This window comes from Acomys minous (genome assembly GCF_964271855.1).
Source record: "Acomys minous genome assembly, chromosome: 3".
NCBI classification, from domain to species: domain Eukaryota; kingdom Metazoa; phylum Chordata; class Mammalia; order Rodentia; family Muridae; genus Acomys; species Acomys minous.
In genome coordinates this window covers 130,624,819-130,649,871 of record NC_140485.1, presented here as the reverse complement: position 1 = coordinate 130,649,871, position 25,053 = coordinate 130,624,819, and the positions used below count along the sequence as shown (strand labels likewise).

General features: G+C 45.0%; 3 protein-coding genes and 1 long non-coding RNA gene across 8 annotated transcripts in view; 2 read left to right on the top strand and 2 right to left on the bottom strand.

Annotated features, from left to right (window-relative positions):
• PCMT1 (protein-L-isoaspartate (D-aspartate) O-methyltransferase) overlaps nt 1-4,000 on the bottom strand; it is a 35,867-nt gene extending 31,867 nt beyond the window's left edge. For 2 of the 3 annotated variants that reach the window (XM_084778000.1, XM_084777999.1), the window contains exon 1: nt 3,485-3,996. In XM_084778000.1, coding sequence (XP_084634126.1) covers nt 3,485-3,707 — 223 coding nt within the window. In that variant the 5' untranslated portion in view covers nt 3,708-3,996. Of the gene's footprint in view, nt 1-3,484 lie in introns of all 3 variants that reach the window. The other variant, XR_014778413.1, reaches the window with a different exon arrangement.
• Nucleotides 4,001-8,293: 4,293 nt separating this feature from the next.
• Nucleotides 8,294-17,860, top strand: NUP43 (nucleoporin 43). Its single transcript, XM_084777997.1, has 8 exons — nt 8,294-8,481; nt 8,815-8,937; nt 10,174-10,251; nt 11,510-11,690; nt 12,950-13,085; nt 14,150-14,301; nt 15,464-15,586; nt 17,526-17,860. The coding sequence occupies exons 1-8, from the start codon at nt 8,362-8,364 to the stop codon at nt 17,753-17,755; spliced, it is 1,143 nt and encodes a 380-aa protein (XP_084634123.1). The 5' UTR covers nt 8,294-8,361; the 3' UTR covers nt 17,756-17,860.
• Nucleotides 17,861-20,621: 2,761 nt separating this feature from the next.
• Nucleotides 20,622-25,053, top strand: part of LATS1 (large tumor suppressor kinase 1) — a 36,898-nt gene continuing 32,466 nt past the window's right edge. The window contains exons 1-2 of one of the 3 annotated variants that reach the window (XM_084777983.1): nt 20,625-20,874; nt 21,470-21,500. The gene's annotated coding sequence lies outside the window, so the exon portion shown is untranslated. Of the gene's footprint in view, nt 20,875-21,469; nt 21,501-25,053 lie in introns of all 3 variants that reach the window. The other 2 variants (XM_084777985.1, XM_084777982.1) reach the window with 2 other exon arrangements.
• LOC311595365 overlaps nt 21,581-25,053 on the bottom strand; it is a 40,018-nt gene continuing 36,545 nt past the window's right edge. The window contains exon 3 of the long non-coding RNA XR_014778414.1: nt 21,581-23,621. This is a non-coding gene — a long non-coding RNA (uncharacterized lncRNA). The remainder of the gene's footprint in view (nt 23,622-25,053) is intronic.

The following is a 25,053-nucleotide window of genomic DNA, read 5'->3' as shown; positions in this document are numbered from 1 at the left end:
CTCAAGAGGCTGAAGGAGAAGGACTGAGCCCAAAGATTCATGGCTAGCTTGGGCAATATAAGGAGATCTTGTGTGAAAACTTTGTTTTTGTTTGTTTTTTTGAGACACGGTTTCTCTTTGTAGCCTTGGCTGTTCTGGACTCACTTTGTAGACCAGGCTGGCCTCAAACTCACAGCAATCCTCCTGCCTCTGCCTCCTGAGTGCTAAGATTAAAGGCATGCAGCAGCACACCCGGCTTCCCTAAAAACTTTTTCAAATAAATAAAGAGGAAGCATTCAAGTATTCATTGGGTGACTGATAATCCTACAAACGCTGAATTTGCAAAATGAAGCATCAAGGATGCCAAGGAAGCATAGGCAGAAATAGCCATACATTAAGGAACTGGGTTGGAGGTTGTTTTTCTTTTTCCTTTTTACAAATCAAAATAAATTGAGAGGGGAAGGAAGAGAACTTGATGTTTTAAAGTAGCCAGTGCAGTATTTTAAATGTTAAAAGATGAAACTGAAATCCAAGGAGGAATTTCATGTCCCTCATAAAACCAAAGCAAAAAGGAAGCCCTGAAAGCCAAGAAGGCACTGCTGAAAGGGATCCACAGGCACAGAACGATCTGCGGGCTGCTCCCTCCCAGCAGCCCAACAGCCCAGGGCTCAGGTGGCAGCCCACAGCGCCCTGGCAAGAACACCTGCAGGAGAAGCAAGTCTGCCATCTTCGGGTGCCCCTGAGCACCAAGTTGGCATGAACAGAGTTCTAAACAGCTGGACTTTAGGATTTTTCTAGAACTTTATGTTAAAATGTAAAGTGAAATGGTGGCAGAATTTAGCTTTGTAATTTTCAATTCTCTGTGTCTATGTAGTACCTGGGTTGGCAGCTACACGTGCACAACCTAAGAGCTTGTTAGCTAGCCGGGCATAGGGGCACGTGCCTTTAATCCCAGCGCTTGGGAGGCAGAGGCAGGTGGATTTTGTTAGCTACAGTCTCCAGCCTCTCCCCACACCTCTTGCCCTCATCTAGTTTAATAAGCTCTGTGGGTGATCCAGGGCGGCAAGGCATGCTCCAGCTGTAGAGAAACTGTTTAAACTTACCAAAGAACAGTTATCACCACAGAAGCCAATGAATGGTAAAATATCTATTACCTGGTCTCATAGTGTTCAAATCATGGATCAACTATAAAACCAAACAGCACTTCTGCCTTCAAATACAAAAGGAAAAGTAAACACTTTCAATAAATACAGTTTTAAAACTAAGCAACCATGAGCAAGTCTTTGTGGAAAAAAAAATTACAACTCTGACCTCCACTTACAATTTGCAGACCCCTTTACTTCAATATCAGCATGATCATATTTCTAAGACTTCAATTAAACGCCCTTAACTTCGAAGGCCGGCAGGGTGCTCAAGGGAGAGCACTTGTCTTGCATGTCCGAGACCCCAGGGTTAAATTCAAGCACCACAAAAACAAAATTTAGAAAAAATATAATGAAAAACATTAGAGACAGAAGCAAGTATTTCCAAACAGTGTGCCAACTGCAATTTCAATATGGATAAGTACCATTTTTAAAATAAACTAATACAAATGAGCTGTTTAGTTAGAATTCTCTCAAGTTTGAAGTTCTAAAGTGTTCCAGTGCTTTTTAAAGAAAGCTAAATAACTTGAATTGTCTAATTTCCCCTTATTAATCAATAGCGTATTTAGTACAAAACTAAATATCTACCATGTCAACATCCTGCATGGTAAATACTTCTTGTCTCCTTAGAAATTTCAGCTAAGAACACAATACAGTAAAGAGATTATAAAACCACTCAGAAAAGATCTCGTCTTGGGTTACCACAAATTTGACCGCAAAAGCCTGACAGATCACAAATGTCTACCACAACCAAGCGTCTACTGTGCTAACCTCCTAAGGAGAAATTAGTTAGTCACAGTTTATGTTCAGAATGCTTTACACGGCAAAGGGAAGCACTTAGCTCATGTTAACAAACTTTCTAGAGCATTTCTAATACTCAGCTCATGTGTAAGCCACAGGAACATACCCCTTTACACTCCTGCCTCACCATTTAAAGGCCCACTTCCTAGCAGCCACACTTCTCCAAGTGAGTGTTGACAATGGCTGATAACATTTTGCCGTCTAAACACACTTCATTGCCTTTCATTTCAAAACACTAAATATCTCATTTCTATTTAACTATGATTTTTTAAAGTGCCATAGTGAATTTACTAAGTACCAAACAGTTTTATTTATTTCACTCATTCACCTTTTTGTTCCTTACACATAATGGACACTGAAACAGCATTCCTGGGGGGGGAGGGGGAAGAATGAATATTGACTCGTTGGGAAAATTCAGATTTTTTACATGGTTCTAGCCCTCCAGATGATTACAAATAGAGTTGAGAGGTAAGAAAAATACATGAAAAACTTAAAAAAAAAAAAAAGCACAAGAAAATTAAAAACATCACCTGTCAAAAGACTACGGTTAGTTTTGCAAAACTGGTGGCAAAAAGAACTGTGACTTCTGACCAGAGTGAAATTTAGCCCTTCCTGGTCTCTGAACCAGATCATTTTAATTTAAAAAGGAAAGTGACACAGCATTCATTCTTTCTACCCTGAAACTATCGTCAAAGCAAGGAGTACAATGACTACAAAGAATGCTAGTCTTTAGAAAACAAAGAAAGAAAGAAAGAAAGAAAGAAAGAAAGAAAGAAAAGCTTTCCATACACGGTTAAAAGCCATTGGGCAGTCTCGGAAAAAAGTTAGAACAATTTATATGCACAATGGTTTACTGGATTCAGGACCTCGAAAGGCTCCAAACAGAGTCTCTTAGGAACGGCATGCCCTACCAGACAATCCCTCGGCCCCCCGCGAAGAGCCTATACTCTGGACAGCAGCCTGAGAAACTGCTCCCCAGCATCCGCCCGTAACCGCAATACTCGGAACGTCCTCTCCCCTCTCCAGTATCAGACAGCAGCATCTCCCTCCAAAGGAAAAAACAGAGGGCGGGGGAGGCAGAAGAGAGAAAGCTCGCAGGGAATCCGCCGAGGACAGCGAGAGAGAGAGAGGGAGAGAACCCGAAGGCCGAGGGTGATGTCCCTTCGGTACCAGCCCTGTCACCGGGAACACAATCCGCACTTCCCCACCCCGAAGTCACGCCCCTCGCCGGTCGGACTGCAGACTCCAGCAACAGCCTCGCCGCACCCCGTCCCCGCAGCCCGCGAGGCGGCAACTACCCCTGTCCCACCCGCAGCAACCCCCCTTTGGGCTTCTCGGCCCTTCCCGTCCACTTCGCCGAGTGACAGGTCCCGGGGGAGGAGACCGTAAATGAACGCCGTCCCGGGCTCCCGGTGCAACCGCGCAGCGACGCCCTCCAGCAGGCGCAGGGGTGCAGACCGAACGTTCCGGACGGTCGGGGGTGAAGGGGGGGTGGGGGGGTGGGGACGGAGTCCAGGCCCGGCCCTGCTCCGTGGCCCACGCCGGGCGGGGGTGGCACTTACTGCGGAGGTTGTGGATTAGCTCCGAGTGGCTGGCGCCGCCGGATTTCCAGGCCATCGCGAAGCACACCCGGAGCAGGTACAGAACCACCTTCAGCGCGGCCACGGTCCCCAACAGTTTTCCCAAGAGTGAGACCACCTCCCACACGGTCACCGCCCCGCTGGTGTCCCCGCTCGAGCGGCCGCTGTTACTGCTGTCGCTGCCGCCACTGCGCGCTCCCGGCATCCCCCGCGGCACGCATGCGCTTTGTGACGCCGCGCAGCCCGGGGTGTGGCCGGGCGGAGCCGGAGGGGGCGGGGGAGGCCTGGAGTCGCGGGGTAGCGGGTGTCCGGTAACAGCCGCGAGGTCGGTCGAGTCAGCACCGCTAGCTGCCCCTTGCCGAAACCTGCGTCTAGCTCCGTCCTGAGGCCGGCGGGGTGGTACCCTGCGCGGTGGGACTCGCTCCTGGCCGCAGCTTCGGTTGACCCGAGCGCGGAGGCGGGATGCGGGTCCGACGTGTGCCTCCGCCGCCTCGGGCTCCGCAGTCGCCGCTCCGTCAGCTGTTGCGAGCGACTCTTCTGCTCCTATGGCTGTCCAGATTGCTAGATAGTGTGCTACCTCCGTCTTGCCTCACCCAACCCGGTGCACTAACATTTAGGCTAATAGACTCAAGGCTTCTGTGATGGGGCCAGAATCATCATTTTAACAGAGCCAAAGGGCAAAGGCCTTCTCCAGCAAGGAGCCCTCCAGCCTCTGTGACAAGCACAGTGCTGGTGAAGCAGAGACTTTGCAACTCTGGTTTGTTTTCAGCTCTGAAAGTGCAAATTCAAGGTAGAAGAATGCTGTGACAGGCTTGGGGGTGCGGGTGCTTTGTTGGTTGAGAACAAGAGTAGCGAGAGCTATGATTGGTTACAAAATACCCTATGGTGAAAGTGTTATTCTTCCTGTGCAAGTGTGAGTTACAACTCTAAACCTTAGACTGGGCACCAGTTTTTTTTTTAAGTTGATAGGAGACACCTCTTCCGCATCCAAAGTGTGCTAACCAGGTCTGAGCCATCACTCCAGTAAACTTTCAGGAAGGAAACAAAGTTAAGACACCTGTGCTGAGCTATGACGGCAGGAGCAATTTCCAAATTACAATTATTCATCAAATGCAACCCTAAACAACCTGCTTCTGATCCGAAGTGTCCATCATGTATTTTCATGGCTCCTGTAACTATAAATGTTAGTGTTCTTCAACGTTAAGAATCAAGCAGCCAGGTGGTGGTGGCACACACTTTAATCCCAGCACTTGGGAGGCAGAGGCAGGTGAATCGCTGTGAGTTCGAGGCCAGCCTGGTCTACAAAGCGGGTCCAGGACAGTCAAGGCTACACAGAGAAACCCTGTCTCCAAAAACCAAAACAAAATAAACAACAAAAACCTAGAGAGAGAGAGTTCCAGAACAGCTAGAGCTGTTACACGGAGAAACTCCATTTGGGCGTGGGGTGGGGGAATCAAGCAATGGCTGGACGTGGTGGCACACACACCTTTAATCCCAGCACTCCGGAGGCAGAGGCAGGTGGATCTCTGAGTTCGAGGCCAGCCTGGTCTACAAAAGCAAGTCCAGGACAGCCAAGGCTACACAGAGAAACACTGTCTCTGAAAAACAAAACAACAAAAAAGAATCAAGCAATGGGTTTTAGACTAATCCATTTGTTTCCTATCCATTTACAAAACCCACCATTTCAGTAATGGCATCTTGTACGGGGGCAGAAATGGCAAGGTTGGATAACACTCTTCTCGCTGAAAAACAATGGAAAAAAAAAAAACTCAAGCTCTTTACAATCTGATAACGCTCACATCGTGATTCCCTTTAAAGAAATGGCCAGCTGTGCTTAATGGCCCACAGCTGTAATCTCAACACTAGGAAGGTAGAATCGGGCAGATCTCTGTGAGTTGGAGGCCAGCCTGGTCTACAAAGCAAGTCCAGGACAGCCAAGGGTACTCAAAGAAAGGAAAAAGAAAAAGAAAGAGCCAACACAGTCTTGAGCTCCTATAGTATAAAGGAGAATAGAAATACCAATAAGTCCTTCCTCTCATACAAGATTTACATCCTGGTCATGGAAATCTATGATTAGAAGGATGCCAGTGGGCTGGGGGTGTGGTAGGTTCCATCCCCAGCACCACCAACAACAAACAACAGAAGGGGAATTATAAATGCCATTAGTGGTCTACACAGACATGCTGGGTTTAGTTACAGCGACATAGACTGGAGTTATCCAAAAAAGGCCCATAAAGGTATTGGTCCTTGAAGAGTGGGTGCACAGGACTAGGAGAAGTAGTGAGGAGTGGGAGGATGTTGCAGGTGTTACCAGCATCCCAGAAGCAACATAGAACTGGGATTCATGACCTGCTGACACTGTCCTCAGCAAACTCATTGTTAATTACATGTATAAACGAACGGGGCCTAGAGGGAGCACTGGTTGCTCTTCCAGAGGAACCTAGGTTCGAGTCCCAGCACCCACATAGTGGCTGACAGCCTTTTTGTAACTCCAGCTCCAGGGCGATCCTATGCCATCCTATGACTTCCTTGAGCATCAGGTAAGCATGTGGTACACACACACACACACACACACACACACACACACACACACACACAGGCAAACATTCATACACATAAATCTTTTTTAAAAGTAAAACTAGAGTTCCAAATTCTAATCCAGACTCTTGCAGTGTGTGTCAACCTTGAATGAGAAGAGAAGAGTAAGATACTAAGTTAGTACCATAGTTAAAGTATTCCAGGGTGGGCTGGAGAGATGGCTCGGCCGCTAAAGGCTAGCCTCACTACCAAAATATAAGATTCTTCCTGGACAGTTTAAAGATGATTTTCCCTGTTGTTGGGAATCTGACGCAGGACTTGGACTCCTGAACTACACATTCAGTCCTAGCTGAGAGATTAAACATTTTTTAAGGTTTATGTGTATGTGGTTTTGTTTTGTTTTGTTTTTGAGACAGGGTCTCACTATGTAGCGCTGGCTGTTCTGGAACTCACCATGTAGACCAGGCTGGCTTTGAACTAACAGAGATCTGTCTGCTTCTGTTTCCTGAGTGCTGAGATTAAAGGTGTGCGCCACCCTAACCAGCCATACTTTTGTGGATATATATGTATGTGTACTTTATATATACCAATGGATGGTTGTGAGCCACTATGTAGGTGCTGGGAACTGAACTCAGGTCCTCTGGAAGACCAACAAGTACTATTAGTGATTGAGCAATCCAGCCCTAAGGATTTAAAAAACATTTTCTATGTGCGATGAAGTACAACTAAGTGCTTAGGGCTGGTACAGGATATTTTCTCCTGCAAGTTAAAAGCTTTTTTTTTTTTTTAACTCTTAGATTTTTCTCTGACAGTGCCAGAGAGATGGCTCAGCAGTTACAAGTACTTACTGTTCTTTTAAAGGCTGGGGTGGGCTGCTCGGCACCACACGGGTATAGCTCACACCGGCCTGTGACTCCGGCTCCGGGACATCCAGAGTCCCCTTAGGCACATGCCCTCATCTGCGCATATGCACATGCAGATATGTACATAGGAATAGTTAAAAATAATAAAAATAAAAGTTGTTTTAAGGGCTGGAGAGGTGGATCAGCAGTTAAAACCACATGTTGCTCTTCCAGAGGATCTGAGTTCATTTCCCAGCGCGCACATGGCAGCTCCAAACCTTATGAAACTCAAGTCCTAGGACCGCCAACTCCCTCTTTTGGCCTTTTACTACCAGGCATGAACATGTGCAGTACACACATAATGTACATGCAAACAAAATATCCATACACATAAAGTAAAATTTTACAATGAGAAAAAGAATAAAATGCAATTGTTTTTCTTTTGTTTTTGAGGCTCTTCAAACGTATTTATTTACATTTTACTTTAGATGAAATGCTTTTTTAAAATATACATTTATTGCACATGCATAAAACAAACTACATACAGCAGGGAGAACCATGTGACAATCATGAGTTCTATAAATGTTACATTCATAGTGATTTGGCTATTTGTATTTGTCAAATTTGAAGTAAACATCTTTCCTGTCTCGTTGGATCTAAATTTCTGAATGAAATTCAATATCTATCCTAACGCATCTCTATTAACTCCTTTATCTTGATCTAAAAAGATCGTATCCCCTAACCAACACAATTGTTTTTCTAGTTCTGAATGTCATGATTTTTTTTGGTTTTGGCCATAGATAATACAATAAAAACATTCAACAATAAAATAAAGTATGTATTAGATAGAAAAAGTATAAAATCCACTATGAAGCCCCACAGCTTCCGAATGTCTGCGTTTTATGTATAAAGTTCATTGGATTGTATCGTCTTTGTGTCAGGTTAATTTCAGTGCGTGATGATTTTTTTATTTGCAACATTTTTATAATAAAGGGTTTTTTGTTTTGTTTTTTTCAAGACAGGGTTTGTTGTCCTGGACTTGCTTGTAGACCAGGCTGGTTTCGAACTCAAAAGATCCACCTGCCTCTGTCTCGTAAGTGCTGGAATTAAAAGCACGCGCCACCACGCCTGGTTTATAATACATTTTTCAAAAAGAACAAAATAATTTTTTAAAAGAAAACTTCTGGCATTATACGGCTGTTGCATAAATATATTGTCAGGGTTCCTAGACTGAGTTGGCGTTAGGAGACCCCCTTATTGCCCAAGGGTTTAGGTGCCAGATCTTTGTTCAGCAGAGCTGCCTCCAAGGGTAAGCAACACAGGCTCCTATAGTCTAGGGGCAGGCACGTCCTCCTGCGGAGAATTGGCTTTCTGCAGCCACCGTCGGCTTCGTGAGTTCTCATCCAATCAGAACTGCGCAGGAAGGGGCGGGCCTGAGAAGCGCGCACTGTGCTTTGGCTGAACCTTGCTGATTTCAGCATGGAGGAAATTTATGCTAAGTTTGTGTCTCAGAAAATTAGCAAAACCCGCTGGCGGCCGGTGCCTACCGGGAGCCTGCAGACCGCAGAGACCTTCGCTACGGGCTCCTGGGACAATGAGGTACCCGTCCCGCGCGGGCCCCGGCTGCTCTGCTCCACGCCCCCAGCGCCCGCGCGCGAAAGCAGCTTTGGCAAGTCAGCCTGTCTCCTGCTCGGCTGCTGCCCGCTACCTGAGAGCCCTGGCGGTGTATCTGCGCCTCCGATCCAATTTTAAACCCTCACCAAGTCTGTGGTCATTTCGTCCGAACCGGGCCATATCTCTGATCTTTTCAGCTCTAACAATCTCTTTGTCAGAGATGCTGTCGAAGCAAGGTCGCCCGAAAGGCATTCTGTATTTTACTTTTCCTAGAGTTGACGTTGTCGTGACCTCAAGATAAAACTTTCTGCTTTGCAGGAAAATTCCGTTTCACTGTGGTCTATTGGAGATTTTGGAAACTTAGATTCTGACGGAGGGTTTGAAGGAGACCATCAATTACTCTGCGATATCAGACATCATGGTGATGTCATGGATTTACAGGTAAGTCTGAGTTGCTCCCCAAAGCTAACTTTGGAAATTTGAAACTACATTTAGAGGTGATGTATCACCCTATAGTTTGTATGCTCCCGCCCCTGGTTTACAGGACGCCATGAGTTATAATTTGCCATGGCAGCACTTAGTAACAGAAGTGGGGGAGAAAGGGAATTCAGATAAATCAGTTTTCCAATTAATTGCCCACGCCGGCCATGTGGTGCAAGCCTCTAATTCTAGTCGAAGGGAGGTAGAGGCAGGAGTGATCTCAAGGCCAGTCTGGGCTGCATAATGAGACCTATCTTAAGTGACAGTAACATTTGCCCACCTACGTGCCAAGCGTGTGGTGAGTTTTACACAGGTATACTAATTTGCATTGCATGTCTGTGAGTCAGGTTTATCATTGTGTGTTGGTATAAGGGTAATCTCAGGACCTTGCGTGTGCTAGGGAAATGCTGTCTGCCATTGAGTGAGTGCACTCCTGCCCTCAAGTCCTGTTCACTACTGCGCCGGTTAGACAGATAGATGGGACTGTTAGCTTTTGAACATATATAGTAAACATTGGGCAGGATTGCTTTTATATGATTCCTTTAACAACTTAGTAGAAATTAGTGTTACCATTTTAAAATGTTTATCAAAATGTAAGTCAGTATACGTTTTCAAAGCTGGACGGGTGATAGATGCTTGTAGTTCCCAGCTTCTTAGGAAGTTAAGGCAATAGGAGCTCAAGATGAGTTTGGGCAACAGAGACATATCACACACACATACACACACACACACACACACACACACATCCAAAAAATAATCTGTATGAAGCTGGGTGGTGGTGGTGCACTCCTTTAATCCTAGTACTTGGGAGGCAGAGGCAGGCAGATCTCTGAGTTTGAGGCCAGCCTGGTCCACAGAGTGAGTCTAGGACAAGCAAGGCTACACAGAGAAACTCTGTCTTAAAAAAAAAAAAAAAGGGGGGGGGGGAGCTATACTTAGACATAACTTATTTCCAAACTTTTATATTGCGGCCCAAAATAAAAAATCTGGAGTCAAATTTTATCCTTAATGAAAATACTCCTAATTTATATAAAAGTTTTTACTTTCAGATGTTAACACATTTAATTTGCTTAGTGCTTATAAGCTATCTGTTTCTTTAAATCCTTACAGGGTTTGCTATTAGTCAAGTTGAACCAATGGAATTTTTTCCCTGTTAATATTTCCAAATCTATAATAATATGCTGAATTTTTGTTTAGTTTTTTGACCAGGAAAGAATTGTAGCTGCTTCGTCAACAGGCTGTGTAACCGTTTTCCTTCACCATCCAAATAACCAGGTAAAGAACTTCTGTTGGGAAAGTAAACTTGTATTTTAATTTATTTCTGAGGAGGCTTACAGAAGATTGCTTAATAGTGTTTAAACATGAAGAGGGCACACTCCTGAAGCACCCACATTTCCAGAGGCTGAGAGCAAAGGGTTGTTTGGTCACAGTAGCTCCAGACCAGCCTGGGCAGCGCAGCGCAGCCTTACTGAAGGAGGAGAAGATACTGTCCAGGTTTTAGGGGTTGCTGAGAATCTCAGACGTGGTGAGCGTGCATCCTTGCACTAAGCTTTACTCCCACCCCCACCCCATATTACTACAGTCTTGCTTATGTTTGCTTCTATGGAAATCAGACGTCTTTTAATATAATATATATTAAATATATACATTAATATACAAACTGTGTTAGTTAGCTCACCAGAGTCATCTGCTGGTGGTAACTTTCCAATAGGGTTGTTTTTTTTGTTTTTTTTTGTTTTGTTTTTTTTGGTGAGCTTGTCTAATAGTCTTTTGCAGGGATGAAGGGAGAAAGCAACAAGCAAGTGAGTGTGCATGCCCGGCCTCTAGCTAAATAGCACAAAGAGCGGGAGAAGCCACCTAAAGACCTTTCTGTTGGGGCTGGAGAAGTGGCTCCGCAGATAAGAGTGTGTTGTGCTTTTGGAGAGAACCCTGGTCCCATCCCAGCACTCAGATCTGGCGGTTCACAACAGCCTGCAGCTCCACTTCTAGGGCATCTAACTGGCCTGGGCAGGCCTCTACACACACGCGCGTGCATACGGTTTTTATTTTTGAGACAGGATCTCACTATGGAGATCTAGCTGGTCTGAACTCCCTATGTAGACCACGCTGGCCTTAAACTCAGAGATCCACCTGCCTTTGCTTCCTGAGTGCTGGGATCAAGGTGTGTGCCACCATGCTCATCTTTAATTAGTTTTCTTATTTGTATCATGCAGAGGTTAGTACCTTACATGTGATTTTATTCTCATAAAACTTTAACGAATGTTTGAACATTCGGATACTTGGTGACAGAAATCATTAGTTTGAGATAAATGTGAGTCTGATTCAGAATGTACAGAAATTTAATGGAAATAGTTTCTAAACATCATCTGTAAACACAAAGGAGAAGGGAGACTTGTTTGTTCTTCTGGAAAGACAGGAAACACATGTCCTATAATCCCAAACACTTTTAAGTCCTGCCTCAAAAAAACTAAAAGAGGGGCTCATCCATTAGAACTTTGTCCCTATTAACAGTGTGCTCATTTCTGATGCCTAGACCCTGTCAGTCAGTCAGCAGTGGCCTGCAGCTCACTACCATGCAGGCCCCGGCGGTCCTTCCTATAGCAGTGCGCCATGTACAGGGATTGTGTGTGACAACCCAGAAATTGTTACAGTTGGAGAGGATGGTCGAATAAATCTCTTCAGAGTTGATCACAAGGAGGCTGTAAGAACTATAGGTGAGAAAATGCTGTTTCTTCTATCCATTACATAGGGATTGAACTAAATAAACATGCTCTTAGATGTTTGAAGGGTGTGAAAATACAGACTTCGTGTGGGTAAGGCCAGTATAAATGATTTATAACAGTGCAGAAAGATGGTGGTGTTTATATTAGCAAGAAGGAATTATCAGATTAGGGAGCAAGTGACAGTATATTCTAGATTCTACACCATAAATAATACCAGAATACGACATACTAGAAAATAGGGGGATCATGGAGACAGTAAAACTAGACGGCAAATTACAAAGTATACAGTGACCTGACATTAGATATTTGTTATTGGAGTGATGAAAGGTGAAGGCTGAGAGGTAAATTGGGATCCGATTGCAGAGAGTATTGAATCCATAGCAACAGAAGTTAGAGCTTTTTATCTGGCAAGCAAATTGCTCTTGAAAGTCTTTGAGAAGAACGACAGACTCCAGGGGTGTCTAGCCGATGTTCCAGGAGATGGGTCTTGATTGTGCTTCAGTAAGACTTGCCTGAGGAGGTTCTAGGTCCCCCACCATAGACCCCTTGGATCAAAATCTCCAGGGACTGCACCCGGGCACCAGTTCTTACATTCTTTGTTTAATTTCACAGTTACAGCACGTGCTTAGTTGCTAAGGGCTACTGCCTGCTGGCAGTGTACACAAGTGGCGCAAGTTTAAGTTTGGAACTATCTATCTTGTGCCTCAAGTCTAAATACTTCAGCACATCCAAGAAAAGAACCACTATAAAAGCCAGGTACTGGGCACACTCCTTAATGTAAGCACTCTAGAGGATGAGGCAGGGGGATGCTGAACAACATAGTGAGATCCTGGCTCAAAGCTTTCCCTAAAGACCACGTAGCAACAGTCATGAAGGACGTCAGTGAGGATGCTGCTGCCGAAGGTGAGGATAACGTCTGCTGTGAGTGTCCGGCAGCACAAGGCAGAGCAAGCTTTGTACCTGCCACTGGGTTCTAACCCAGGACAAGAAAGTTCTGTGAGAAAGAGTGATTCAGTACAGCAGTCTTAAGAGGAAATAGAAAAACAAAATGGCAAATCAGCCCTACATTTAGTGAACAGTTGCCCCGTGAGTGACGCATTCTACCAGGGTGGAGGAGGGTCTAGACATGCATTTGACTACACGGTTCTCCATGCTGAGTCATTAAAGACTGGATTTGTAATAGTTCAGCCAGCAGGGGAATGTGTCTCAAAGGCGCCTGCTAACATGCACTACCCTTTTTCAACCTGTAGATAATGCAGACAGCAGTACACTCCATGCTGTAACCTTCCTTCGAACTCCTGAGATTGTAACAGTAAACTCAATTGGACAGTTAAAAATATGGGATTTCAGACAACAAGGAAGTGAACCCTGTCAAATATTATCACTGTAAGTTTTGGTTGGTCATTTCAGTAGCGAGATACAAAGTTATGTTTAATGAGTTATTTTATGTGTATAGGTGTCTTGCCTGCTTGCATATCTGTCTACCACATGCATGCAGTGTCCCCAGAGGTCCCTTGGGATAGTTGTGAGCTGGGTGCTGGGATTGAACCCAGATCCTCTGGAAGAGCAGCCAGTGCTCAGAACTGCAGAGCCATCTCTCATCAGTTTATTTTTTAGCTTTGTCTTTTAATGCATTTCGGAGACACTGATCCATGATTAAATTGAAAAGTAAGGATAACATAATGGAGTTGATTCTGCAATATTTAGCAAGTTTTTGTTGTATTGATTCAGAGCCTTTATGCCTTTGAAGTATATATTGTTTCTGTTTATCAAATGATTGTATCAATAGTGGGTAAAATACACTATAGATGTGATTGTGGATAAAATACAATTCAGGGATATTTTTTCAGACCAGAAATCACCCTTTCTAGATGTGTAATCTTTGCTGCTTTCTTAAGCGACTAGAATGTAGTATCAGACTGGAAAGAAAATTATATGAACTAATTAAAAACATACAGAATGGCTGCTGTAATTGATACATATTTTTATTTTTAGTTCTTTCTAGTTAAATTGTATGTGTGGGTGTGGCTTGGCTGTGTGCATGTGATTGCAGGTACCCACAGGACAGGCTTATGGACTGCTCCTGGAGCTGGAGTTAGAGGTGATTGTGAGGCCCTGACGTGGGGCAGTGAACTCTAGAGTAATGCCTGTAACTGCTCAGCCAGCTCTCCAGCTTGACACATACTTTTTCATGGAAATCTTTCTTATACATCTTTCCATTATGTAATTTTGCTTCCTGTGTTAACAAATTGAACAATGAGTAATTGTAGCCTTTAATTCTAAAACTTTATTATTCATAAATATATTTAATTAAAAACTTTTTGGCATCACTAAGGTTTAGTATCTCCATCTGCATAATTTTGTCACTTAGTTAGTAGAATGAAATGTTTAGTAGGTAATGATAATTGTCCTTTTCCACACCTTTGATACTGTCTTGTCTTCTTTAAAAGGACTGGTGACCGAGTGCCACTCCACTGTGTTGACAGACATCCCAACCAGCAGCATGTTGTAGCAACTGGTGGCCAGGATGGAATGTTGAGTATTTGGGACGTTAGACAGGGCACCATGCCTGTGTCTTTACTCAAGGCTCACGAGGCTGAAAGTAAGTGTTGTGGAGGCGCAGGAAGTTTCTGTTGGATGAGTTATTCCTAAGCATGTAATGCTAGTAGGGACCGGTTCACATCACAGCTTTTATTATCTGAAAAGTATAAGCTAGATAATCCTTTCCTGTGTGTGAGCTCTTTAATGTTTCATCTTATCTACAACTGCAGGAACTATTACTGCGGGCTCATCTTACTGAGCTGATTTTCTTAGTATTTTTTTTAGAACTAGAACCAGTGGGCTAAACCGTTATACTACCTGTTGTCAGGTTACTGATTGTTATGTATAAACTTATCGCTTCATCTTTGCTGATTTGTTCATGAATTAATCTTGTTGAGTTTTGCCATAGGCTTTCACATTGTAACCCAACTGATCCTGGAACTTCCTGTGTAGCCCAAGCCGGATCTCACCTCACTCCAATCCTCCTGCTTCCGCTGCCCCGGTGCTGAGCTTACAGGCATAGTCACCAATAAAACACAGTCCTGGCCCCCATCACTGGGGGCTGAGACAGGGCCTCAAGAAGTGTTCTGCCCCTGACCTAGATCCCAAACTCCAACTGATCCTTCTGCTTGATATTTGCTTTTTGTGAAAGGGACTCTTTTTCATCGTTCCATTATTCAAAAAAGCAAAACAAAACAAAAATCAGGGGGCTAGAAAGATGGCTCAGTGGGTGAAGAACACTGGCTGCTCTTCCCAACACCTACATGGTGGCTCACAACTGTTAATAATAACTCCAGTCCCAGGGGATCTGATGCCCTCTTCTGGCCTTTGCTTGACTAGAAGAAATACAAGACAACCAACATTTAGCCAGTACTGCAACTTGACCCTGCTGAGGAAATGTTCAGCCAGGTACGTGTGACCTCAGCAGCTAGGAGACAGGCAGGAGGGTTAGGATCAAGGTCACCCTGTATCCCAGCTGCTGGGATCACACTAATAGATAAAAATTGAGCAGCTTATTCCTGTGCAAATGAGCTGGGGAACCTATAAACTTTAAGTTAGTTGAAAATCAAAGGCTTCAAAAGTAAAGAGATGAGAGAATATAAACTTTTGGTGACTATAATGTGCAGATAGAAAAAAGCCACTACTTGTGGAGTGGACCAGAAGATACCTGTTACATTGTTTATCGTTTATGGACTATTAAATTGACTCCCTCTGTGTCCTAGTGTGGGAAGTTCACTTCCACCCATCCAACCCAGATCATCTGTTTACCTGTTCTGAAGATGGATCTCTCTGGCACTGGGATGCCTCCACAAATGGACCTGAAAAGTCTTCTCTCTTTCATCAAGGTAAAGGTTTCTGTTTGCTAAATCTTTGTTTCAGGTCTTTTAAATGTCAAGTTGAGTCAGGATCTTGGTAAGTAGACCAGGCGTGGCCTCAAACTCATAGATCTGCCTGCCTCTGCCTCCTGAGTCTTTTTGAGATGCACTTTTATGTGTATGGGTGTTTTACCTACATGTATGTATATGTACCATATGCAGTGCCCACAGAGGCCATCTCTCTAGCTCGAATATTCTCAGTGGTTAAGAGTACTGACCACAGTGGAATAAGACAGGAAATAATTGGGCAAAATACATAAAATTTCTGTGTAAGGGTAAGCAAGCCAGAGGGATAAAGAAAAGGTCAAGATAGGCCTCAGATCCTAGGATCTGAGAGGTGGAGGCAGGATAATCAGTGTAAGACCAGCCTGGGCTACGTGAGAACCTGCCCCCGCCCCCCCAAAAAGGAAGGGATGCAGAGATGGTCCAGCACTTAAAAGCACTGGCTGCTCTCCCAGAGGATGGTGTTTCAGTTCCCACCAGCAACATGGAGGCTAACACCCACCTGTCATTCTAGTTCTGGAGGACCCAGTGCCCCCTTCTGGTCCCCATGCACCAGGCACACACATGGCACACAGGTAAACAGACAGGCAATAACCAACGAGGAGCAAAAGGAAAGATTCCTTTTATTTTTAATTATGTGCTATTTATAAACATTCATATCCGTGTATGTGTATCTGAGCGTAGCTGGCAGCTGAAGCCAGAAGCCAGCATCAGACCTTCTGGAGCTGCAGCTCTAGTGTTCGTGGGCATCTGTCGTGGATGCTGTAAACTGAGCCCAGCCCCTCTGTAAGAACACTGTGTTTCACAGCTGAACCCTCTTTTGGGCCCCTATAAGTTCATTCACATGAACTAGGAACTTGTTTCTTTTATTTGGTTGGTTTTTTGATACAGGTTCTCTATGTAGTCCTAGAATTTGCAATTTAGGCTGGCATTGAACCCACAGAGATCTTCTGCCTCCCAAGTGAGGAACTCATATTTCTGTGCACCTCTTGGGTTCTTTTCCCTCATTTTTGGTTGTTTATGGCACCTCTCTGAGAGTTTCCATTAGAATATTAAACAGAAAGATTGGGAACAACTAAATTTCTGTTCCTTAAGACTACAAATTTTGGTATCCATATTTTCCCTTCATTAGTTGAGCTTTTGCTAACACTGAATAAGTTTTTAGCCAAAAGATGACATGGCAGTGAGATGGCTCAGTGGGGAAAGGCACTGCCACCAAGCCTCACAACTGAGTTTGATTCCCAGAGCCCACATGGTGGAAGAGAGCACTATTTCCTACCAGTTGCCTTCTGGCCTCCACACGTGTACTGTGGTATCATGCACCCATGCGTGCTTGTGCATGGGGCGCGCACACACAAAATAAGTAAGTGTAATAAAATTTTTTGGATAACTGGAGGCAGAGGTAGGCAAATCTCTCAAAGTTGGAGTCGACCCTGATCTACATAGTTAGTTCAAGACAGCCATGACTATACAGAGACCCCGCCCCCTCATCTCAAAGAAAAAATGACGTAACAGAGCCTTTTCATTATCTTGTGCTTACCGTCCCCCCCACCCCCAGCCTGCTTTAACCATGCTAAATCAGAAGCTTTATGTTGAGTGATACAAAGTTAGAGAATGGTTGGTCCGCAGTTGGTAGACCTGTTTGGGAAGGATTAGGAGGTGTGGCCTTGTCAGAAGGGATGTGTCACTAGGGGTGGGCTCAGAGGTTTCAAAAGCCAAGGCCATTCCCAAGCGTCTGTCTCCACCATGTGGATCAGGACACAATTCTCAGCCACTGCTCCAGGCCTGCAGCTGCCATGACAGTCATGGCCTCTAACCTTGAACCCCAATGAACAGTTTTCATTACAAGTTGCCTTGGACATGGTGTCTCTTAAGATCTGCTTCTCTCCCCTTCTGTCCTCTACAGGAGGAAGAAGCAGTACTTTCCTGACTCACAGCATAAGTAACCAGGCCAGCGTTCACCAGTCTCTAATAAGTTCCTGGCTCAGCACAGATCCTGCCAAAGACAGAATTGAAATCACAAGCCTGCTTCCCAGCAGGACTCTGTCTGTAAACAGTTTGGATGTTTTAGGTCCCTGTCTTGTTTGTGGAACTGACGCAGAAGCTATTTATGTTACCAGACAACTATTTTCATGAAAGTGAAAAAACTTAGTTATCATCTTATCAAAATGCAAAATTTTATCATCAGAAAAGCGTTGTATTTGCAAGGGAACAATAAACTGTTGTGAACATCAGTGTCCAGTTTTGGCTTGCTGGTTGGCTCTTTCCTCAACACTATTAGACTCTGATGGGGAAAGATCATTGGAGGGAGGGTCCCAGTGCTGTTCAACTCATGCCTTCATTTAACTTAACATTTCTACAAATAAATAACAATGTAGAATACAAGCAGAAGTGTGTGAATTAAAACTGCATGGCTAGGGGCTTGAGACAGCTCAGCAGTTAAGACCACTTGCTACGCAGCCAAGCAGTGGTGGCATGTGTCTTTAATCTCCGAGGCAGAGGCGGGCAGGTGGATATCTGAGTTCAAGGTCAGACTCTAGTATGCAGAGCAAAGTCCCAGGACAGCCAGTGCTACACAGAGAAACCTTGTCTGGAAGAACAAAAATAAAGCAAAAAGAAAAAAGCACGTGCTACTCTTGCAGAGGACCCAGGTTCAGTTCCCAGCACTCACATGGTGGCTCACAGCCATCTGAAACTCCAGTTCCAGGGGATTTGGCATCTTGTTTTGACCTCTGGAGGCACCAGGCACCCATAATATATTCAAGGACAACATTAAAAAATATGTACAAAGAAACAAAACCCTATATAGCCAACAAACAGGATTAAGGTGGGTTGCTGTGCACACAAGGCAGCATAGGGTTCAGGTATTTCAAAGGATGACAAATGTTGCCTTCTTGCCTTGAAAACTAGCCATATCACATACCAAGATACTCCAGCTTGTCAGCGCCTGCTTAAATGAACCAAATTTATTTCACACTCACACAAAATGTTTCACGTCACCACTTATGAACACACATTCTAGAATTATAATTTAACTCTTCAGCTTAGTGATAGTTTTCTAACATCTAAAAAATTGTGCTGATACAGAAAGTGTATTCCAAAAGTAGTTATTCTGCTTAAAGGTTGAAAATGTTAACAAGATAATTTCATATAATTACTGCTAAATTGGTAATGCTGGTGCCCTCGCAGCCTTGGCTCCATGCTGGAGGTCTGTGGTTGGGGACCTGCAGCCTTTGCTCTGCCTCCACTCACAGCCCTGCTGTTTTCCCAAGGATCTTTCACACTTCCACCCTGGCTTGAAGCAGGGGCGTGAGCCTCCTTCCCAAGAAGCAACTCCAGCTCCGTAGTTTAGGGTTTTTTTTCTCCTTTAAACCGGGCAGTGGTGGCGCATACCTTTAATCCCAGCACTGGGAGCCAGAGGCAGGCAGATCTCTGTAAGTTCGAGGCCAACCTGGTCTATAAAGTAAGTCCAGGACAGCCAAGGCTACAACAAAGAAGCCAAGTCTCAGAAAAAAAAAATTTTTTTAAAATGGTTCCAATCAGCCAGACATGATCTATTGAGTTGCATGTCTCTTAAAATGTTAACTATGGGGTGTGAGGGGTGGGGGCTCAAGAGATGGAGAGATAGATCAGAGATTAAGAGCACAGGCTGTTCTTCCAAAGGTCCTGAGTTCTATGGTGGCTCACAATCATCTATAATGAGATCTGGTGCCTTCTTCCGGAGTGCAGGCACGCATGCAGGCAGAATACTATAAACATGATAAATATTTAAAATAAATAAATAAAATGTTAACTACCCGCCAAAACACAAGATGGGGACTTGGATTTGCCGGAAGCCTCCAACAGCTGAGTGGGGTGAAGCCATACTAAGGATTTTACTATGACAACAGATCTAAAGCAAAGGCAGCACCACACTAAATACCTCCACAGCCTCCAAAATTATCGTTCGAGGTTTTCACAGCTGAACTGTTGGATACAGTACCCGGTAATTAACACCCACCCACCCGGTGGAGACAGGGAAAGCAGAATTGAGCCTGTTAGCTACCTCAAAAGCTGAATAAGGCAGAAGGATCTCAATTTCCATGGCTTGTCTGGGCTACCAGATGAGTTCAAAGCCAGCCCATATAACTTAGAGAGGCCCAGTCTCAAAATGAAAACTATTAAGATGTTCCGAGGATATAGCTCAGTGGTAGGGTACTTGCATAGCATGGGTTGATTCCTGGTTACACAGGGACGTCAATATTTTTACTTTTTAGCCTAACGAAAAAGAGATTATCTGAAAAATAGTGGTTGCATGTATTTCCTATCGACAAAACTGGGGTAGGTATTCATAATTTGCAGGGATTAGATAGGCCTGTGTTGGCAGGCAACATTTAGAAGAATCTCACCACTCGGGAAACCGAAGTGAGGCAGGAGATCCAGCCCACGCAGGGCTGTATGATGGGCCCTATCTGGACCAAATCCCCACAAAGAGAACAATCCACTTAAGTCCTAAATCAATGACGCATCCCGAACAGCAGATTCAACTTCATAAGAAACATTACTTCTGACCGGCCCGTTACTCCAACCACGGCTACAATGACCTCTGCGGCGGATCCGACTGACCGAACTCTACTAATCAATAGGTCCAGCTTCAAGAATACTCCATCTGGCTGATTCCAAAAACACGTACGCTCCAAGCTCGCGAAGACTCGGGTTTTATTCAAGCCCTACACACATCTTGCCTCGTGACGCCCGCGGACTCGGGGCGCCGCTCGCCGCCCTTTTTCCTGGTGGGAGCCACGCTCGCCGCGTCTCGGTGCGGAGCCAGAAGGCGGTGGTACAGACTCCACTCTGGGGGCGACGCTCACCCAGACTCGGGGCAGCGGGCGAGCGGCCGGGCAGGAGCCCACCGGTCCTTCGCTCGCTCCGGGCCCCAACGGGGCGGCCAGGAGCCCCTAGTCTTCGGCCCCCCGCGCAAGCGACGCCGGGAAATGCCCACATCCGGGAAACCCGCGGCGGACTGCGGCGGCGGCGACACGGAGTGGAAGGCAAAATGGCGGCGGCAGCGACGGCCTGGTGCTGAGGGGAGAGCCAGGTCCTCGCGACCCCGCGTCGGGCCGCGCTGGCCGGCCACAGTCCCCCGGCCTGTGTCCCCGCCCTGTCCCATCCCGACCCCCGAGCGACCCTAGGGCCCCGGGGACGGGCGTCCGGCCGCCGCGCCGCCGGCCCTCGGGCCCGTGGCCGCTGTCCAGGAGCCCCATTCTCCCCGGCAGGTAGGTCCGGAGCCGGCACCGCGGGTGGGGCCCACTGTCCTCGGGAGCCCTAGTCCGCGGGGCGGTGGCCGTCGGGGCCCACGCCCATCCCCGCTGGCGGGGTCCGGGGGCCGCTGTGGACCGGCGGGCTCAGCGGGCCGGGTCGGGGCCTGACTGGGCTGATTGCCCTGCCCCGGGGAGGTGAAGGTTGGCCGCACCCGGCGCCGCAGGAAGAGCCCGGGGCACTGAGGCCTCGGAGGTGCGAGCTAGGCTGGGAAGAGCGGGTGGCGGCTCCCGACCACAGCCGCCCCTCCCAGGTTTAGAGTGGAGATAAGCGAAAGGTGTTGGGTTTTGTTTTGTTTTGTTTTCTTTTCCTCACGGAAGATTGCACCAGACCAGCCACACTTCGTTTGCTTCCCAGAGGCCCTCGGGTCGGGGTCTACCTTGAAGCTATCCCAGGAATCTCTCTAGCCCGCTGCAATAGGTTAGGTCACCGCTTAGTGGCAGCGGCTGGGGGAGAAGGTGTCACTTAGCCAGGAGTGTGTGTGTTTGAAGTACGGAAAACGAAGGAAAGACAATTGTTTATTGTCCCTCTTTTCTTTGTTTATTGAAAAAGAACTCCGAGGGAAGAAAAGAATGACTCTCAGGTGACTATCCCTCTTCTCCGACTTCTGCCGTTGATAATCATTTCCCAAGGGAACAAGGATTAAAAAGGTCTCCATTTGGAAATACGACTTTTAAAATATGTATCCTTTACAAGTTATAAGCCCGATGAACAATAAGTACAGTCTCACGCAATATGGTATCGCTTAAAGTTTGGAAGTTAGCCTGAATGCCAGGCACCAGGAAGGTTGTCAGACGTTTATGGATTATTTATTGAAGGTTATTATGATTTTCTTTAGACAGGGCCTCACTATGTAGTCCTTGGCCTGGAACTCCACATGTAGACCAGGCTGACGTGGAACTCAAAAAAGATCTTCCTGCCTCTGGGATTGAGTTGTGTGCCCCCATCCCCTGAAAATGTTAAGGTTTTTGGTTTTTGGTTTAAATCAGTTTTCCTCTACAAGGAATAAAAAGGTATGGCTCTCTGCTAAGATAGCTTGAGTTTTTATTGCCTTAACTAAGGTTTACCCTTATCTAGTGAGTAGACAGGTAATATGGACTTGGTGATTCCCTGACGCGTGCCGGAGGAGTCTTTGCATTTCTCTTATTGCAAGCTGTTATTGCAAGAAATTAGATCATGGCACATGCTGGGAAAGGCGCACTCTTTCTGTGCCTGATTATTGATTGAGTATGACTTGAGAGGCTTCAAAGCAATGAAAGAATACTCGTAAGCTATGTGTGTGACACTTGGCTTTATTTCCATCTAAGTTTCTGGGTTTCATGCTAGTGTTTGTTCTGTATACATATAATCTTGAACTGTTCCTAATCCGATGATTTAATTTCATTTAGATGTGATGTTTAGATGACTTTTGTATCCTGCAAAAGTTTAGTAATATATGAAGGAGAAATGGCCACTTTTCAGTTTCAATTTAAAATATAAATGGTGGGTTTTGCTTGTTTTTCTGGTACTGAGACCTGTGTATAGGTAGGCCTTAGGTGGGGGCTAAGGAAGCCCCCCCCTTCACCCATCTCTCTTTGAGACAGGCTCTCACTAAGTTGCCTGGGTTTTTGCCACAACATTCAGCAGCTTGCTTGCTTTCTTTTTCTAATTTATTTTTGAGACAGGGTCTCTGTAGCCAGGCTGCCTAGAATTTGCCATGTAGCTAAGGATTACCTTAAATTTATGAACCTCCTGAGATTACAGTCATATACCATCAAGCCCAGTTTTAGATTCTAACCCTTTGCTAGGTATATAACCCTTGGCTTTGTGCATGCCCAAAGGCATTTTGGTCTGTTATTAATTCTTCTTTCTCCACCTCTCCTTCCTCCTTCTGCTCTTATTTATTTTATGTGTATGGGAAGGTTTTACTTGCACGTGCATCATGTGTGTGTGCCTAGTGCTCGCTGAGGTCAAAAGAGGGAGTTGGCTTCTCTGGAACTGGGGTCACAGACAATTATGATCTGCCAGTGTGGGCACTGGCGTTGGAAATCATGTCCTCTGGAAGTCACTTAGTGCTCTTAACCACTGAGAGCCCCTTGATCAGTTAATTCTCAGAAAGTAATGGGGAGAAAATGTCAGTGGACAGATGTCTTAGTAGTGCTCTCTAAACACTTGAGACTGCTGCTAAGAAACAATTCATATCGCTGTTCACCAAGCATTTTAGCAGGTTGTCTTTATAAAACTTAATCCAGCCTAAGGTAACACTTTGTTTTTGTTTCTGAGCCTGGTCCTTACTCTATAGCCCTACCAAGCCCTTGAACTCTCAGAGATCCTCCTGCCTTAGCATCTGGCGTTCTGAGATAAAGTTGTATGCCACCATGCTTCAATGTAAAGCTTTGAAATCTTACTGTCTATTTGTACCTATTTTGGTTTTTTAATTGTTGTTTTTGCTAATAGACCAGACAATGCATTTTTGGAAAAGTTCCATTTTTTTTAATGGAATTTTTTTTCTTCAGTCTAAAGCACTTCAACTGTCTTTTCAAGCTTGAGTTTGATCTAGAAAGCTTAAAACGTAGGTGTTGTGGAAAGTACCCTCAGCCAATCCATTCTGGCGTTGCCTCCCGCCTACTAAAGATAACCGCACACAAGGCACTTACCTTCTAGAGCTTTTTCTTTGTCCGCTACGCAAACACTGAAGACATCAAGTCGTCTGTGAATCTGTGATCTAGGAAAAAATAAGAATATAACAAAAACATTCTGTTTGAATCACGAAAAATACATCTTGTGTTTAGGGAATAAAGTAGTTCTAGAAGAGATTTTATGTTAGGGGAGGCATTTGAGTGATGCCTTGAAAATTGAGTATAATTTTTACAAGAAATGAAGCAGAGATTCTCTCAGGAACACATTAAAGAGTAAGGACATTAAAGTAGAAAATCATGCAGTATGTTAGCTGAGAGGCAGTCATTGGCTTGGTTAGAGTGCGAGGTGTAAGTATAGAGAAAGAGGTATGGACCTGAGGTACCAAGTTAAGAGTGAGCACTCCTCTGTGGACGGAAGCTGGCCAGGTGCTTGTTGAAAACATGCACCACACTTAGTTGATGTTCAAAACAACTCTGTGAGATAGGTCCAGCTTTTGCCAACATTTGAAGATGAGAAATAGGCACGGAAGCTAAGTAGCTTGCCAAGATCACACAGCCAGTCAGTTTAAAGTGGAGTCTGGCTAACGGCAGAGACTGGCAGGTCTTTGAGTTTGAAGTTAGCTGGTCTGCATAGGAAGCTCCAGGCCAGCTAGGGCTACACAGAGACTGTGGAGAGGGCTGGAGGGCAGGCTAGGCTTCCTGCCTGGGCAGTGTGCTGTTGAGTCATTTATGCTAATGGAGCAGGGACATGGAACATGATAGGATTGCTCATTAGGAATACTAACCTGCACCGCTGTTCCTTGAGCTAAGGCAATAAGCTGTTTTGTCTTTAGTTCTTTTTAAAATTCTGTTGGCCTATTATTGAGCTTTCCTATGTCATAGTAATAAAGATTATTGAGACTTGATAGTGTCTGCGTTAGCCATACTTTGTTGAAGGGGTTGTTAATTGGTATACCTTTCTGAAAGGTGAGCTGACACTACTAGAATTTAATTAACTAATTTTTGTGGTGTTGTAGATCAAAACTGGGCTTTAGGACATGCTAGACAATTGCTCTTTATTAGCATTGAGGTATATCAACAGCCCAGTGACCTTATTGTAAATATTTTTTTTCACAAACACATGTATATATGGGTTCGTTTGTTTGTTTGTTTGTTTGTTTGTTTCGCAATGCTGGATCTAGAACCCAGTACCTCTCAAATGATGAGCACTGGACTACAGCTGCAGCCATGAGTTCTCTATGATCCCAGCACTTCTGCCACGGAGCGTTTACCTTGCAGACTACTCAATAGAATGTGCACAGTACTTTTACTGTGTGGTTGCTGGTTGGGTTTTCTTTTGGTTGAGGCAGAGTCTTGCTGTGTAACTCAGGCTGACGTGGAACTCGTTATCCTTCTTTCAACTTTCTAGTGCTGGGATTGCAGAGCTGCCCCCACTGTGTCGGGTTTGTAGAATGTTTATATTGGTGGATTTTGATACATTCAGGGAATATGCTATATGTATGTAAGCTATAAAGCATA

Excerpts from the sequence above, each read along its gene's own strand:
- NUP43 (XM_084777997.1), top strand. The coding sequence starts at position 8,362 with ATGGAGGAAATTTATGCTAAGTTTGTGTCTCAGAAAATTAGCAAAACC. Across the intron at positions 10,252-11,509 it reads TTCACCATCCAAATAACCAG|ACCCTGTCAGTCAGTCAGCA; the intron begins GTAAAGAACTTC and ends TCTGATGCCTAG. Across the intron at positions 13,086-14,149 it reads CCCTGTCAAATATTATCACT|GACTGGTGACCGAGTGCCAC; the intron begins GTAAGTTTTGGT and ends CTTCTTTAAAAG.